The following is a 19,114-nucleotide window of genomic DNA, read 5'->3' as shown; positions in this document are numbered from 1 at the left end:
AAATAATGAATTTGATAATAAAGCAAATGGGAATTAATATTAATGCATTGTGTGAATGAAGGTGGGGTCACATGGGAAGAATTGGGACAGCCAGAAACAGGTAGATAATAGGGAAGTTGAGACCCAACGGTATTTACTGGAAAAGCAGTCATAAACCACGTGCATGCCTCTGTGAATTCCAACCCTATTTTGCTTATAAATAATTTAGGTTATCCTCATATTTATTTCTTAAAAAAATTAGAATTTTGATCATTTTTTTTCGAAAATTTAGTTTTTATCTAATAACTTGAATTTTTTTATTTGATTTTTTTCTCTGAAATCATTAAATCCAATTACGATTGATTATTTGATATTGACGCTCTCATGTGTGACTCATGTAACGATAATAAAATTATATTATATATTTTATTTAAAATACATATATATAATAAAATAATAAATTTAAGATTGAAAAATTTTATTTTCCAAAAAATAAAATAACAAAATAAAAAAAATTACAGCCGGTTCAACAGGTTTTTTTTATCGAGTTTGACAAGTTTGATCGCTAAAACGATTTTTTAAGATGTTTCGGATCATGACCAGTTTCCAGAACCGGTTCTGAAAACAGTGATTATAATATTGGACGATGGGATCACATGGCATGCCCTCCCGTGGGAACAAACTTTAGTGCATTGCAAACCATAACTTCATGTAAAAAAGATATCAATGATCACGTTTCTTGCAGTGTGCATGTGTATCACTATCCAGTTTCCCCTAATAATTGTTCCAATTTTTCAGTTAAATTAATATATATATATATATATATATATATATATATATATATATATATATATATATATATATGTGTGTGTGTGCATCTTATTCCCCATTTAATGATTTTTTTTCGTTTCATGCAAAAAATTGTTAAAAAAATCAATTAAGTTTATTTTACCTGAAAATTAGTATTATTTTAAAATTGATTACACATTTGCTGTTTAAATTGGTTAAAATTTAAGAAATAATGATATCATTAGAAGTATCAAATGTTGGAAATAGTGAGATGTTTAAAAGTAGAAAATATATTTAAAATAGCGAAAGTTAGACACATCAAGAGAATTTAAAGGAACAGTGAGATGAATACTCAAAACTAGGAGACATTTAAATGAACAATTCAACTAAAAGAAGCTATTATTAGAAATATTGTGTGCATCCAAATATTTATGACTTCCAACAAAAATAAAAATGTCGTAATTAATGGAATTCATGAATATAACGGGACATTACCGAGGAATCCAACCAAGATCATACGTAGTATAGCTAGCATCCGACTAAAAAAAATCAAGCAGTCATCATATATAACTCCAGTGATCGTCGTCTCTTTTCACACGAGACAGAAATAAGAGAAAAATAGCGAATCAGTTTTTGGGGTCGGTGATTTTTAGTATATGTACGTGTTAGCTTTCTTTCGTGACATTTCAAATTAATTAATGAAATAAATCCAATATTCACAAGACACACAAACTGCTTAACGATTTTATCAGATGGCTACAGAAAAATTCTGATATTTTTAGGGGGGAAAATGATGGCCAGGACATATATCGTATTGCTATGTATGGTGACATACAAATGTGACACTCCCGGACAAAGAGGAACGCTTTGGCATGGAAATTGGTGCTGGGGATTGTGCGATACAAGAAAGTACTACTTGGTAGTTCATGTCGACTGAAAAATCCTTGACTAAATTGAGATCAAGCAGAAAATCCGTCAGAGTCGTTATTCATGACCGAGTTGCCAGAAATTGCAAGTGTTATGCATCTAATAACTGTGCTCTTGTAAGAACACCTCGCCCAAGATATCCAAAATGAAAGGCCAAAATGAAAGGCCAAAGGAGCTAATCAGGAGATAAATTTCTCAAGGGCATACAAATCAAAATCACGCAGCTTGCGAAAAAATAAATAGTATGATGTCGAGGTTCATAAAGCACCTTCCAAGATTTTAAAAATCTATGCATTTGAATATTCTGTGCACCCTTTTCTTCTTTGTTAATTTGTCCAAGCATAAACATTTTGTATTAATCAAGTTAAAATTTATGCTAAAGAGTTCCAACGTCCCTCGCATTTGATGACCAAAAAATTTTGTAGACCGAAAGAATAAGCGGTGAAATAGTGCCACGATAAAAGTAGACAATAGTAGAGTAGCTAGGCATAATGCAACAAAAAATTTTGTGGTTTGGAAGTCCCAAAAGTGCTTACACACACTCTTCTTTTGTGCCAGAAAGAATCTACACAAGTCGAAACCACTGAAGCAACATAAGAATATGCTCTCAATGCCTGGTCAAAACCACATGAGAACCACATGACAGGACAACTAGGATACTTAGACCACCACTTGCACTCTAATCTTAAGCCGTAAAAATTAAGATTAGCCTATACAATCAGTAAGAGAAATTTTCATCCATGCATGAATCGATGGTTGTTTAATTCGCATTTCAAAAAGCCAAAAGGTATCGCAGTTTAGCTGCTTTAGATTATCCTTTTTCCCGAAATTAGACTCTAAATCTCTAGCCTTTACCACGATCCTCGATCCTTTTAAACGCCCGTGATCTGGACGTTGATTCAGCATAAACAATTTAGTCCTCAGCCATGTCAGAAAGATAACCTCGAAGGGTCGTCATTTAGGTCATTTTTTCATTACATTCAAAGGAAACTTTCAAAAAGCATTAATCAACGGATACCCGCATTAATGCTAAAGCCTTCAATACCAGAGCATAGTCTTATCGAAAAAGACTAAATATGAACCATAACTGATCACTTCTAAGTTTTTGTCATCATCCCAAAATCTAGACAGTGATGATTGTAACAAAGCCATTTTAACGTTATATGATTAAAAACAGCAGGTCCATGGACATTTAAAATGTTTTCCCTGTATAAATTTATCGTGGTCTGTGTTTTAAAAAATATTGAAATATTTATAAGTAAGAAAGAAATATGAATTTTTTAATATGAAAACGTAAAACATAATCTACCCCGTTAGTCTCATGGCTAATTTTATACGGTAAATCTGTAAACAAGTTCCAGAGACTGGAAATAGCTTCGACTATTGACAGTACACTATCTAATATATAGTTATATACTATATATAGGAAATGGTTAAATTTGCCAAAATATTTATATTTTGACATAATACATTGTATCTTAAAATCTCTTGAAAGTAGAAAAATTATGATTGGTTGCTCTTCATTTGTGTCACCTACAACTCAGAAAAAAGAAGTTTGGCTTTAATGAATGACCATCTTTCATGCTCTCTATTAAACAATTTTTGGAGCACTACCAGTCTTCTACTTGTCATGCCTTATCGATTTTGACACTCTTTCAATTCTTTTCACACGAACAAAGTATTTAAATGAGGTTCATTTTATTTATTTAGATTCATAATTGTTAAGAATATTGCTTGATAGATGTGTGTAAATTATAAATTTGTGTTTAATCAGAATTAAGTGTTGTATCAAATATTACAACATTTAAGACAACATGCAGCGGGATATTAAAATTTATAGCACAAATTGACTTTAAATAAATATGATAGACACGATTAAATATGCACAAGTATTGCGATGCCTCAATGGCAAAACTTAATCACTAGAAAACTAAATCGTTTACAAAAAGCCAATCATTAGTGATTATGACTAAAATCAATTTCCTCAATACGTTGGAAAAATAAATAGCTTTATGAAACAAATAACTAGAATAAATGTAGTCAAAAAAGCAAACAAAAATGTGATGCCACAACAGGAGCAACAAAAACGATATTCAGCCAACTTCGTCACAAATGTTGTATGTAGATGTCTCTAACATTCAAGGCAACACGTAGTATCTGCACACTTCAAAACTTCACGTCTCTTGAAGAATGTTTTCCTCTGAAATTCCACAAAGCACGAGCATGAGTGTATGTTTGATCGATAGTGCGTCCGTGCATCAGTATCATCGCTTCTCTTATTTATCACATTCCTCACAATCAAATCTATAAGATAAGGTAACAATTTGATTAAAAAATCAACTCCTCTTTTAAACATTGATACCCTATTATGATAATACTTGCATACTTATCTCATTATCTAGAAAGACAAAATCCCATTAAATATTATAGACCATCAAATTAACAAGCAAAGATAATATCAGGGAAATTATTTAAGATAAAGAAATTATATCAATTAAATAAAGAAAATATATTTCCCTTCAATAATTATGACATCAATCTTTCTCCTATATATGAAACCTTATTATATTACAAAATTTTTACATTTTTTGGATCAATTTTATATAGTTATAATTATGCAAAGAACAACAAATACTACATCTGCATGCTCATCGTGCAAGCATCAGAGAAAGAAATGCACTGATAAGTGTATATTGGTGCCATTTTCCCGGTTACTAAAACCGTCGAATTCCAAGCCATTCACAAGGTGTTTGGCGTGAGCAAAGTGATGAAAATCATGAGGAATCTCAAGGAGAAAGATCAGAAAATAGAGGTGGAAAAAAGATCCCGCGCTCGGCCCGTACGGTGACTACCGGAGAGTATAGAAGAGCTTAGGCTATACAAAAATCAATTTTGCCAAGTCCCGATTACTCAAGGGAGTCTAGTTTACAAACCAATTACACAAGGACAAACGGGGTGGAATATTAATAAGGTCGTCGTGAGCAATAACAACGACAACGATAATAGTAACTTCGATGACATCGATAATAACATTTCTATGAACAACATTCACATAAACGGGGATTCTGTGAGGGATTTTTACCCCTTTAGCTATTTACGCTATTTGCTGTACGTAGTAGCTTTTTGCAAAAGGGTATACTGAGATGAATTCATCGGAATCACGTTCTTTGCTACTCAGGTTAGTCCTACTGCTATCCGGTTAAGGAAGAAATACCTAGACGTACGTCAACAATCGCAAGGCAATGAGTAAAAGACCTAAAATAGCGATGTTTGAATGTACGACAGTTTAGTAAGCCTAGGTTAGTTCGATCTGGGTGTAGGTTAATGTCCACACTCCATATCAATGGTTGAGATTCCACTTTATGGGCCTGCAGGCAGTGCCTGCAAGGGTAGGATGGAATAATCCGTAACCTATACTCCCTTTATGTTTTCCAATTTTGGATTACACACGTGGTGATTGACCACAGTTTTCTCTCATGTTAGCAATAACAAGGTGATGTACCATATGTATATTCTGTAATCAGAAGTGACCGACTACTATTTATATGTTAATATAAAAGAAATAAAAGATAATTAATAATTTATTTATATTTATAGCAATCATTTCCAATCTTTTTGCAGCTGTATTTGTTACATCTCTCTCCTTCCTTCTCTCTTTTGCATGAAGTTTTTGGACTTTATCTCATGAAATATCCAGTGCGTACACCTCGGGGGTTTCTTCTTATACATGTGATTTTTTTGTTTCTATGGAAGCGCCATAGATGTTCATGGGGAAAGATTTGTCGGTATGGTCCCTCTTACTAAATCGAGTGAAGCAGATACTGTGTATGAACACGCGCATTTATTGGCGCATACCAAGCAGACGACGAATACGACTACTTGTTCAAAATTGTACTGATCGAGGATTCCCGCGTTGGAAAATCCAACTTGCTGTCCAAGTTCACCATCGATGTCGAATTACTGTGTATGAACACGCGCATTTATTTTTTGTACTAAAAATAAAATTTGTGCCCGATGGTTGAAGAAACGCAGGGATCATCATACAAACTCGAGCATTTTTATTACATGAATATATAGAGACCGGTGACAATCTGGCAGCTTTGCCCGATGGGCGGCAGAACATCAATATAATGTTGGCTCTAAGGATGATGTTTCGGCACTAAAGAAGAAGCATTGGTTCATTTGTATACAAAAAATTCGTCAGGTTGATTTCGATTGCATGGATGGATGAATTAATTCCTGAACCAATTGATTTTTATATGATTTTAATTGAAATAATTCAAATCATTTGTTTTAGAATAATGTTTAGTAAAATTTATAAGATACAAAGTTCAAATGAACTAAGACTTGTAGCCTTCCGTTGAAAGCGAAGCTCAACTTGGTTGTGAAGAAAATAAAATCGCACAACGAAGAATTTTGCATATGGGATGACTGAAAGACAAGAATGTGTAATAAGAATAATAAAAATATGTCGTGTAATTTATTATTGTCTCTTCTGATACGACTTCACGAATCTTTATCTGTGAGACGGGTCAACCCTACCGATATTCACAATAAAAAGTAATACTTTTGACATAAAAGGTAATACTTTTTCATGGATAACTCAAATAAGATATACATCTCACAAAATATGATCCGTGAGACCGTCTAATACAAATTTTTGCTTTTATTATATTATATTTGATATGTAAGTTAAGTGTGAGTTGAACAATCAATATATATGTACTAAAATTTTCAAAAGGGTCCGACCCAGCTCATCTTTAGTTGCAGGTTAGGCCGATTAAATTTTTTGTGTTATGATTGTTCAAAATAATCAAACTTGATATTTGAGTTATTATACCATTTCAAATATTTGAGATATATCATTACCAATAATATGATTTTGATAAAGTTGCAAAATGCTTACATGTCAAACTCAAATTAAACCATTCAGTTCAAAAGGCTTAATTTACTCTTGCTTACTTATTCATTTAAAATAAATTGTTATTTATCTCACTATAAATATTACGATGGATTCAATGAAAATAAAATGGAATTGGCACGTAAACAATTTAAAATTGCTTTTATAAAAAACTATTTACAAAATAATAATATAATATTAATTTTTTTTTTGAATGAATGAAATTATCATATTTAAATTGTTATGATATGGACGTATGCATTTATATACATATTAATTAAATTAAAATATTAGGAAGAATGGCAAAAATTGAAAGGCCCACCTTAATATTTTGGCCTGGGCTACCCGTTACCGGTGCTGGCCGCCAGCTGATTTTCTCCTTCTCAAAGGCCAAAAAATTTAACTCCGAGAATAACGTCGCCTCCAGCCGCCGACATGTCACCTTCGCGTACCCCTTCTCCTCCTCTCTCTGCCGCCACTTCCCCAATCTCCGACGACGAGAAAAACGTCAATTCTTCCCCTTCCTCACCTGCAAAACCGGAACTTCCACAGCCGGCTACACGAACCTCTGTTTTTCCCACCCGAGAAGACTGTTGGTCGGAGGATGCAAGCCGGACGCTCGTTGAAGCCTGGGGGTCCCGTTACCTGGTGCTCAAACGAGGAAACCTCCGCCAGAAGCACTGGCAGGAAGTCGCCGACGCCGTCAACAGCGTCCACGGCGCGTCCTTCAAGCTCCGCCGCACCGACGTCCAGTGTAAGAACCGTGTAGACACCATCAAGAAGAAGTACAAGATCGAGAAGTCCAAGGTCGTCCAATCCAACGGACGATACTCCTCAACGTGGCCACACTTCGACAGCCTTGACTCGCTGATCGGCGACACCTTCGTCAAGATTAACAACAGCAACTCTAATGGTCATAGAAGAAACCTCCGCCGGAGAGTTTCCCATTCGCCGGAGGTCTCTCCATCTCCACCGCGGTTACCGTCTACCTTGACCCATTACCGTGAAAGTTCACCGGACATGATCCCCCACATTATAAAAGGTCCGGAACCGAGTCAGCTTAAGGTCCCGTGGTCTGTGCCGGTAGGTCCCAGGACGAAGCGCTCCGGACCGCCGAGCTTGACTGAGAGGAATTTCTCACTAATGGCAGCAGCCGCGGCAGCAATGAAGGCTAAAGAGGATGAAGAAGGAGATGATGAGGATTCTGATGATTGGGGTGGTCGGCTGCCAGCGGTGGGGATCAAAAGGAAGGGGACAACGGCGGTGGAGGGGTACCGGAAGTTAGCGGATGCAATAGGGAGGTTAGGAACTATATATGAGAAGGTGGAAGAGGCCAAGCAGAGGCAAATGTTGGAGTTGGAGAAGCAAAGAATGCAATTTGCCAAGGATTTAGAGATCCAGAGAATGAAGGTCTTCATGGTCCAGCTCGAGAAGCTTAAGCGAGTTAAGAGCAACGATTTACGTAGTAAGTCTTAAAGAACCTCCATTTAACCTTGCATTTTGTAGCACCAACCGATTTTCTAAAGCTCGAGTTTATGTTTCATGTTTTCGAAATCACACAAGCGGATTTTGCTAATCCTTCTTCGGTTTCTAATCGTATAGTTTCGAATGATGCCCATTGATGAATTCATTTCTAGTCAACAATGTCAGGTCCTAATGTAAAATGTTTAGATTGAGGAGTGTTAAAATTTGATACATACCATGCCCACTGATGAAATATGAATTGGTGCTTTTTCTGTTACTACTAAGTTGGGGTGACACGCATGATTTAGAAGAGATTTGATGGGTTAATGTATTTTTTTTTTTTTTGAGGTTCAAAACTTTAATTCATCGAGAATTTTAGATGTGAAATTTGATATTAATCCCCTGTTCTTCTCGCCCAACTCTGCTGTTGTTGCCGTAGATATCTTGTCTTTAGGACTCCTCTTATTGTTCATTCTTACGCGTTTTAAAGTTCCAAGTTTTTGATTAGTTGTGTTGGCAATAAAAGGTCCTTACTCGAACGATACTTTTGTTGATGATTTGGATCATTGGTGTGATCAATCGAATTCTGTTATTTAGACATAAGCATTCTTTAGACAGTCATGCCTTTTGACAATGTTCTGTCATCTCATATCTGTTGACGGTTTCATAGTAATGAACGAGGTAGAGTGACGATATGAGTAGACAACACAACCGGAACATTCTCTACATTATCTATATTGGTTTAACAACTAATTCTGGACGCTGTTTCTTTTTCGATGCAGCAGACAGTTACTTGTAAATGCAACAGCAAACACTTGGCTGCCTAATGGCTATCAATCTCAGGAAAAATTTGTTTGCCATCGATCAATCTCGAAAGTGCTTGTTTATTCCAGTTAGCTCTGCATATACGTACAGGTTTAGTGAGTTTAGAATAGTTGCTTATTTTTAAGCTTCTGTTTGCTTAGTTATTATGTTCTGGGACTCGGTATAGCGTGAAGTAGGAAGTACTGCTTAATTATCTTACATACAACTTGTAACTATCATTGCATGCTTCTTGTTTTAACGTTCAGAATATTGTTCCAAAATGGCGTTTTGTTTTTCTTACCCCGCATATAATCCGATAAAAAAATCTTATTTTTATCAAATGGTCGGGAAAACTTGTTTTCTTTTTCATCTCTAAATGTACAGTCTTGCTTAGAAATCAAACGCTGTTGGAAGAATCCAACGTTTGAACTACAATTTTCATCTTGAGGTTGTCGTGTATTGATTTGCATTAGTATTTCTATTTTCACCACATCAATTAATCAATAGCTCGAGAGATTTTTTGGGCGTCCGCCGTTGATTATTATAGTTAAAAGGCAGGAAAATGAAATTGATCCTACATTTATTTATAGTAAAAATGAAATAAAATCTACTTTATCAGATTTGAAAGCGTTATGGGCCTTAGTGATAATGTACAAGAGTCGAGAACAAAATAAAAGAAAGACTGAATTCAAATGGGAAAGGGCCAAAATGAAATATCTCCTTTGGTTTATACAAGCAGGGATTGTTCGAACATTTAATCTGAAAAACCAGTTATTATTTTGGTGAATAATGATGGATTTATGACAGTCGAGTTCAATAAATGAGGACAAAAGTAGACCAGATTTCCAAACACACAGACGCACACAAATTTCTTATGTAGGCTAAGGTAGTCACTAAAAATAAACCACCCTATTAGGCCAAATCAAATCGGCATAGTTCCATTCAGAATGACAGACGACACAACAATCTCGAAGATTGACCAATCCATGCAAAGATCACACGCATAAAAACAAGTAACTATTAATAATTAAAGCGAACATTCCCAAAGCATATCAGCTGTTCTTCGAGTCCTCCAGACGTCGAAGGCCCTAGTCGTCCATTAGTTTCACTGCAATGAAACAAGAAATAAACATATTCAAGCATATGCTAAACCGTGAAAAACAACCACGAACAAACTATAGAAGATGGTAACCACCTCTCCGGTTTTGGTGGAAGCATCATATTTTTGCCCTTCTTCTGTAAACAAGAAAGCGATTTTAGATACTACAAGAAAAATGTTCTTCCTTAGGAAGCTACAATGAACTACAAGTACACAGAATCCACGAGTTCCTTCATTAAAAGGTGATGATTCCTTCGTTGAGACTTCTAAAGATTGACCAAAAAATAATGAATCATTTGTCCAAAGAGGGAGTAGGAGAGTTCGGTTCTCGAACATATATCTCCTACCCTATTACTAACCTAAAAGCAGAAGAGGAGTCCAAGTTTTTTGAATCTATTTTATAGCTGGAGGTGTGAGGAGGTGCGAAGCAATTCTAAATGCTACGTGTCAGACATCTTTAACAAACTATTGGCACTAAGACCCCCCTTTTTTCAAGTGACGAAAATCATTTTATACTAAATTATGCCAACATAACAACTGCTGGTATCGAAACACCAAAGAACACGAAAATTATACTCTAAAATTGCATATAACATTAATTAATTATTCGAATAGAAACAAGGCTTCATTTATATTCCCAAACTGACGTCACTTTCCCAAATCCCAGTAGCCAGTGTGATCGCCAACACGAGTACATTTTACGTGCATATCAATCATGTAATGGGCTGAATTTACTCGCGAAAATTACATGTCATAGATCAATATGCCTTACCTGGTTCTGATTAATGGCTTTTCATCCCACTGAAATTTAAACGAGCGCAAACACATAGACACAAAAGAAAAAATTCACACAAAAAGAAATATAATATTAAAAAAATCAAAAAACTGCAAACTCTGAGCTGTGTAAGTTGGTCATAGTAATTACATCACCTGCTTCCTCTGATATGTCGGAGGTCCATAGGGTGAGATTATCCCTAAGAAGCTGCATAATCAAGGTGCTATCTTTGTATGACTCTTCATTCAAGGTATCAAGCTCGGAGATTGCTTCATCAAAGGCTTGCTTTGCAAGATGGCATGCCCTGGGAAACAAGTGAATGATTTGATGGTGACAAACCATATCATACTGATACTAACGAGAACTAAATTACTAAAAAGACAGCACCTTTCAGGTGAATTCATAATCTCATAGTAGAAGACCGAAAAATTCAATGCCAAACCCAAGCGAATTGGATGCGTAGGTGGTAACTCTGCCTCAGCAGTGGTGGTAGCTGCCTGCAAGCAAGTCTCAAAATGTAAAATAACCATACAACTGGTGATGGGTAGTTAGGTTGACAGCGACTGCGTCATGCCAATATTCAAAGTTCAAAAATGGCTTCAAAAGTCCATGATACTCTCTAAATACTTCAAGTCAAACTCTTCATTCTTGACACTTATATTGCCAAAAAGAGGACGATCATTCTAAACTCACTACAAACAATTTAGAGGCTCCATTCAGAGAGACAAAAAAAGCTTCAGCAACAAATTTATGGGAGAATAACATGGAAATTAAGACAGAAAGCGAACACTTTTTAATGCAGGAGAAGAGTGTGCACCCTATTAATTGCATCATGAGTCATAATATCGGACCACGAGACAATATACACACCTAATCATCTATCCATTTTGTATTGCTCATAATGAGATTTTTTTCACTTCCCTTATTCGCCAACTGACCTTGGTCCTCTGAATTCAAATGACCGATTAACCTAACTGCAAAATTGAGAAGCAAACATGTTTGGCAGCACAGGGAATAACCAAAGTAACCAGCCAAAAGACTTCTTGTACAAATCCCCATTATCGTTTGAATTTTGGTTATTTAGGTCATCATTTTTCTATTCAAGCTCCAATAACTTCTCTAACAAAAGAACAGTGAGCACGCGCACCACCACCGACAGTGCCCGTACAGATTAATAAACACACAAAATTACAACAGTGCCGAAGCAGTAGCTCTGTGAACCTTCAGGACTTGACTCGGATGAGAATATGATCAATATCTAAGTATGAGTGGTACTGTAATAGATAGGGGAGTCAAAAAATTTATTACAGCCCAATACTAGAACAAAATTATACCTCATATGCTTTCAGTGATTCATCTGCAACTGCTTTCCTATCATTACCAATCTTGAACTCCGCAAGATACCTATAGTAATCACCTTTCCTGCGAAGAAAAAGAAAACCAACTTCTCAACTACATGACATTAACACAACGGCAAACCAAATGATACGCTGTGACTCACATCTTGTAATAAAACACCCTGGACTCGCCACCACTGCATGAGGGAATGAGATGTTCGTCAATGACAGCCAAAATGTCTTTACAAATGTTAATGAGCTCAGTTTCAACCTTCTGTCTGTACTCCTTGATCCGCTTAGCATTCTGGTCATTGCCTCTCGACTCTTCTTTCTGCTCAATTGATGACAAGATTCTCCATGAAGCTCTTCGAGATCCAATCACGTTCTTGTAGCCAACTGATAACAAGTTCCTCTCCTCAACTGTCAATTCCACATCCATTTTAGCCACTGTTTTCATTGCTTCCACCATCTCTGCCAAAATCCAGCCAACATCGAACCGACAGTCAAGTTTATATCTTTTTACTCCATCTCAAAAACATACCATAACTAACAACAATCGATAAGGTCTAATCTAAAAAACTTCGATTTTCTTAAAGTCTGCTATTTCCATCTCACGAGAAATCGACTTCTATACTGAATAAAAGGAACCAAAACAAAATTAATCAACACCCACACTTGGTGAAATCTACACAGGAAATAACTTTCCAATCAATGCCTCAGAAAATTGCAGCGGACACCATAGCTTCTGAGTTCAAACAAGTAAGCAGCTTAATAAATATATCAGCGATAACTGAAAGAAAAGCTCTCCGAATCCACCTAAACCCACAATACAAAAAGAGAATTTGGAATTTAGATCCATAACCTCTCAGTAGCATCTGTACAGAGACACCCATAAATTAAATCAAGGGTTTACCATCGTAGCGTTCTGCTTGCTCGGCGAGCTTAGCGGTGTAGACTGCGGTTTCACGATCTGAGGAGGAAGCCATCGCTGTTCCGAGCTGAGAGTCTTTCACTCCGCACGATTTTTAATTTCTACAGTAAAAAAATATGGCAAAACGAAAAGAGGTAGACTGGAACAGAAGATAGAAAAGTGGTGGAAAAAATTTGGAGAAATGATTGATTTCGTGACCGACACTTATCTTCTGTACTTTCCCTGCGGTTCCTGTGGTTTCAGCTGAAGTCGTTGTCAATCCAACGGTTTGTGCCAACGCTTTAGGGTCCGTATTTTTCGGGTAGTGATCGCAAATATTATATTTTTAGAGGTTAATTAAATTTATAAATTGTGAAAATTACGAGAAGTGAGAAAAAATCAAAATTGGATGATTATTAATAAAAATAAATAACTCATATCTTTTTCGAGTTAATTGTGTTGGTAAATGATTGATTTTATTACTATATTTTTAATGTAATACTAGTACATCGACGCACGCGTTGCATGCTTGTACAATAGTTTTTATAGTTCATTTGGTTTATGTTTAATGATTATCAAAATGTAATTATAAGAAATAGTGAATGATTACACTGCAATTTTAATATATAAATTTAAAAATTAAATAGAAAAGGATAAAAATAAAAAAAAGACCAAGCAGGAGTTGAACATACTCTAAGTGTCTCAAACTTAATAATATAATAATAATATAGATAAGATTATCCTTGACGAAGTATTTGTAGAAAATATGTTTGATAGTGTAAATGTATGGAAAAAGATAATTTGAATTAGATAAAAATACTAAAGGTAATAATGTTCAAAATAAAATTTAATGTATTTTTCAAATTATCATAATATCAAGTTTGAGACAATATCTAAATTTCAAATCTCAATTAATTATGTAATAAACTCCTCCTCAAACTAAAAAAGAATGAATAAATAAATAAATAAGACATTGGTATCCATAGCCTTTCTATTTTATCTTAAAATTTTAGCCCTTGATTTTATCGTGATAGTACGATTGTAAGTTGATACAAATAACGTCGTCCATTATTTTTGACCGAAAAAAATAGAAGAGAAGAAGATCACAAGATTGAGTTGTCTATAATGTATCGAGAAAATTACTACGCGGTTAACAGTCTTCTAGTATGCAAGATATGTCCTGCAATTGCTATATTTTTCTTGAGTTCGAATATGTTTTGAGGATTCTATTAAATGGTTGGGTGCTAGCATGCATGTATATATATCCCGCTGCCATGCCTGTGGATTCTTATTAAAACGTGCTATTGGTTTGTGGTTGGATCGAGTTAATATTTGAACTTCGATTGGGCTTCCAAACTGTAGTGCAATTTAGTTCTTTTTATGATTACTTGTTAAATAAATTGAGATCGTGTATAATTCAATAATAACTAATAAAGGGATAGAGAAATTTGATTAATAGCTGCTTAAGTAGAAGAGCAGATGTGAAAAATGGGGTTAAATGACATGTTTGCAAGATTTAATTAATTGGATCGATGATTATGAAATTTGATTGATTGACGATTACTCGAAAAGTTAAATATCTATCATGTCTGTAAATAAAATAAGAAAACTATATATTTTATTTGAGTAACTCGAGAGTTGCTCAATAGTTGAGAATATATGTCGATGATATACCGCTTTAATATCATTGCATCACCCAATATTAATTCTTGATAAATTGACTAAAATATATCGACATATTATTCCTAATATTACGCATATGTATATCTCAACATGTCTTTACTGTATATTTAATGAAAACACCTACTATCGTAGCTATTAATATAATTAATTTTTAAAAAATTAATTATATATTGGTGTGTGTATGTGGTTGTATAAAATCCCATTAATAGATTCATCATAAAAAATATAAATCTCAAATTATTTTCCAGAACACAGGTTGAAAAAGTTAAGGTGAATAAAGATGAGGGGTTAACCGATAACTTTGCTTGCATGCACGACAAAAAAACCAAGAATATAATTCAAATATTCTCATCTCTGCTCTCTCACGTAGTTTCAATTGTAAGGCAAAATTATAAGCATATTTCCTCAATTTCAATATGGAATATGTCCTTTGTGGTATTCAAATATGAGAGGATAAGTAAGAAGAAATCAAAGGAATGGTTTTGTAGAGGCAAGTGTTGAACACTTTGTCCTTAAGAAGAATTTGCCCCTCACAATGTGCTAGAGGTTGGTGGCAATCTTCTCTCAAGATACAACTACAACACTTGAATAATGAGCACTCAAATATTCAAGTTCTATCACAAAGAAATGGATGAACTCTCTCTTGTAGAAGAAGGAAGAAGAAGAAGATGCAAAATGATGATATGTTGTGTATGTAATGTTTGATTTTCAAAATATCAAGCATTTAATGTTTTTCATACAAAAGACACGATCTTTCATTCATATGGGTGTCTCTTAGCCTTTGTAACTGACCACAATCATCAAACAATGCCAAAAGAAATGAAAAAACATCAGAAATTCGAAAAAATCCAAAGGGACGCGTCTGTGCGCGCAGGGGCGCACGCCCGCTCGCACGCTGCCGAGCAGCTCTCGGTAGCGTCTGCCGAGAGCGCTCGACAGGCAAGCACACCTGCGCGCAGAAACGCGCGCGGGTGCACGCCTGCTACTGTTCATGCGCAACCTTTTTTTTTCGATTTTCGTCCCTTACATATTCCGACTACTCGTTTTAAGTTCGTTCAACATTTAATGAACTTGTTCTCGAGTTTTATTCAGAACCATCGAACTTAATATTCGTTCATTAAGCTTCTTTCTTCGTTTCGAATTTTTCCAATCAAACACAGTGATTTATTTGCTTAATTTTTATTCATTAAGCATCAAAATTCCAACATAATATACATCGTGACAACTACTTAAGGAATGTGTGTTGATAAGTGCAATAATTGAACTTAATTTATATGAGAATCCATTTGAATTATGTTAGTTTCGGACATAATTACGTTTGCTATTCATTGTTTTTGTGTCGTGGAGGAGGTAAACGACTATTAGTTGAGTGAGGATGGTTAGGGGCATTTTTGGATGTTGAACTATTGAGGAAATGGCGCCGCTGCACCAAGAGGGCCGAAGATCAAGCGCCTAGGTGTTGTAAACTAAAGCCGCGGTGCTACCAGGCCGAGAAACAAGCGCCTATGCGCCACACACTGGAGAAACGGGCGCCTAGGTGCTGCACAAATAGTGGTGCGGCACTACTGACGGCGAGAATAGGCGAATGTGCTTCAATCTACAAGCCCATACGAAAAGATAAAAGAAGGAAATGGTTTCACAAAGAGACGCTGCCGTTTTGGAAAAGAAACGCAAGGAGATAACAAGAGCACACACTTGAAGATGGTCTGGAGTGCAAAGATCGATCACGAAGATGAAGAACGACGAATCTGAGGACAGAGACGCCACTTTTGATTTGTTATCTGACTCCTCCACCTTTATTTTCTTGTGTTGCGATGTCTAAACTTCCGAACATGTATTGTTTTTGTTTACATTTTGTTATGAACTAAGTTTCTATTTCAGAGGATGACGTATCTTTGTTGATACGATAATTTGATTCAGTTGTTTATATGATTGAATTTCTTTTGGTTTAATTGTGTTTATTTGTTTCTAATTGACTTCAATTTACTAACCATCTTAAAAACTAAAATTTGGTTTTTTGCTATGATCCCTTGTCAATAGGTTATTTTCAAGTTTTTATATGTATCGTATTTTTATGCTCAATTATTAAATTATCGTACGATGTCGTACAACTTTGAAAAATTATGATCATATTGTCACAATTCTATAACATATGGATGTCGATATTGTCATGTTCCACACTAAATTACAAAACTACTCATACCCACTTCACGAACTAATTACAGATGTTTGATTAAACTAAATAATTAAGTTTAAAAACAATTGTATATGCATGTGTTTATGCAACATGACGCTATCATGTATACACATGGGCGGAGGCGGAATCACAGTTGGCTAGGGTGAGTTCGAGCTCCACCTATTTTTTTTATACAACTTTGAGGTAAAATTCGACAACTCTAAAATTATATCGAATATTTAATTGTTATTATTTGAGTTATGATAATATTGACTTATGATACATGTGAATTTTCAAGTTTTGATTTTTACTTTAATACTATTTTGTTGCGGATTTTGGGAAAAATAATCATTTGATTGAAATATTTTAGAATTATTATGTTGAAAAATTGAATAATTATGAGATTTCGAATATAATCATTTATTCAATTTTTTTAGATGCTCGGTTAATGAAAAACTATCAAGTTATTTTTAATCCAAATTATAATTAAAACTTGATTTTTTAAAAAATTCTAAAAGTTATGTTAATTCGATTATCGACCGAAATAGTCGAATTTTTCGATTTGATTTATTTTAAGGGGAAGAGAAGAGAGAATTAATTTATATGATATTGTATGTGTTTGGGGGGGTCCTGAAATAAAAGCGTGCATAATTGAATGGCCTTTTAAAAGGTTTCACGCGGAGGAAGCTGTGGATGTTGGGAAGCCACCACTTCGCCAGCTGGCTGTCGGAGATCTCACCCATATATTTCCCTCTATAAAATCGATTAACAATAATAATAATAATAATAATAATAATAATAATAATAATAAAAAATGAATAATTCCTTTCAACCGTAAGTTAATTACAGTGTTCATTAAAGTAAAACTTATTTAAACATTGTTATGGACCACCAATGATGTGGTTCTTCTTTTAGCTCCCAAAATTTTATTTTATTTTATTTTATTTTTGTTATCCAATCTGGAGTGATTGGAGGAGCTATCCTATCGTGGCTCAATAATATTGTAATTCGAGATACGACGAATCAATTCTATTCGAGTTTTAATCTCAAATAATAATAATAATATGATTGTTATCAGTCAGTTCAGCTACTTCTTTAATATTATTAATTAATAACTAATTACTTTCTAATTTGCACGGAAAAAAATATTTTGAGAAACCGCGTTAAATAATCCATGTTTTGTACTTTCATATAGATTGTCTAAATTACACGCATTAGGAAAATATTTGCAACGATTCTCCATTTTCTTTTAGAAATCCACTTTTTTAAATGCGGCAAAGACTTCGTAAATCAATTGATACTTTTGATGAAAAAGAGACCTCTTTAAATATAAAAACTCATCGGAGTTTTAATCTTTTATTCATGTCTATAAAACAATTTCAGCAGGTATATTGTGAGACAGTTTGATGAGTTTTTATCTCTGAGACAGGTCAACCCCACTGATATTCACAATAAAAAGTAATACTCTTAGCATAAAAAGTAATACTTTTTCACGGATGACCCAAATAAGAGATCTGTCTCATAAAATATGATCTGTAAGATCGTCTTATATAGGTTTTTGCTAAACAAATTAGTTAGTTAAGTTCTATATGTATCTCATATAGAATAATAAAACCACTATATTTTTTTAATCAAAATATAACTTTTCATATTAGACATGAGTGGAATCAACTCATCTCATACGTGTGTGTATATATATATATATATATATATATATATATATATATATATATATATATGAATCCAATTTTAAGATTATTGCATCAATTCAATAAGTTAGACTCATATTTTTTGTATGGAAAACCGAAATACTTCTGTCAAATCACTTTAAACTTTTTCTTAATAATTTATAACAAATTCGACAAATTATCAATCCTCCATAATTACTAATATCACTTAAATCTACGACGTACGAAATTAGCTACTATATTAAAGTTTAGTCTCACAAGATTTAGAAGTATATTCTTTCAACTTCCTTTGTACATCGTGCATCAATTATTGAACCTTTACTTCAATTGACCAAACATATTCCAAAAAAGAGAATATCAACCCAAGTATTTAGTTTAACTAGCGAATATAAATTATATTTATTCAATATATTTTAAATTATTAACGTAATTTACAAACTATCTCAATATTTAGTCTATTATTATTACAGAAAAATAACAACTTTGGTAATCTGTCATAAAAAGAAATTATATTATTATATATATAAAAAATGTATATGTATATGTATATCTATATATGCAATAATCGAACCAGAAAAAAATC

The 19,114-nt window shown here is 34.2% G+C and overlaps 2 protein-coding genes across 4 annotated transcripts; one reads left to right on the top strand and one right to left on the bottom strand.

Annotated features, from left to right (window-relative positions):
• The first annotated feature begins 6,904 nt into the window (after positions 1-6,904).
• LOC140836615 (uncharacterized) lies at positions 6,905-9,169 on the top strand. 2 transcript variants are annotated; one of them, XM_073202267.1, is made up of 2 exons: positions 6,905-8,060; positions 8,842-9,169. In XM_073202267.1, exons 1-2 carry the CDS (start codon positions 7,031-7,033, stop codon positions 8,856-8,858), a joined length of 1,047 nt encoding a protein of 348 aa, XP_073058368.1. In that variant the 5' UTR covers positions 6,905-7,030; the 3' UTR covers positions 8,859-9,169. The 2 variants fall into 2 exon arrangements, with proteins under 2 accessions (XP_073058368.1, XP_073058369.1); XM_073202268.1 differs by having other exon boundaries at positions 8,845-9,168.
• Positions 9,170-9,684: 515 nt separating this feature from the next.
• On the bottom strand, positions 9,685-13,234 carry LOC140836614 (14-3-3 protein 9-like). 2 transcript variants are annotated; one of them, XR_012119149.1, is made up of 8 exons: positions 12,988-13,234; positions 12,239-12,545; positions 12,072-12,159; positions 11,125-11,234; positions 10,893-11,041; positions 10,735-10,763; positions 10,059-10,099; positions 9,685-9,971 (listed from the first exon to the last, which is right to left on the bottom strand). XR_012119149.1 is itself a non-coding variant. In XM_073202266.1 (7 exons), exons 1-7 carry the CDS (start codon positions 13,058-13,060, stop codon positions 9,969-9,971), a joined length of 771 nt encoding a protein of 256 aa, XP_073058367.1. In that variant the 5' UTR covers positions 13,061-13,234; the 3' UTR covers positions 9,685-9,968. The 2 variants fall into 2 exon arrangements, 1 of the variants encoding a protein (XP_073058367.1); XM_073202266.1 differs by lacking the exon at positions 10,735-10,763.
• Positions 13,235-19,114: the final 5,880 nt, after the last annotated feature.

This window comes from Primulina eburnea, chromosome 7 (genome assembly GCF_022965805.1).
Source record: "Primulina eburnea isolate SZY01 chromosome 7, ASM2296580v1, whole genome shotgun sequence".
Classification (NCBI taxonomy): domain Eukaryota; kingdom Viridiplantae; phylum Streptophyta; class Magnoliopsida; order Lamiales; family Gesneriaceae; genus Primulina; species Primulina eburnea.
The sequence above is the reverse complement of the archived record's forward strand: the minus strand, read 5'-3'. Positions and strand labels throughout refer to the sequence as shown.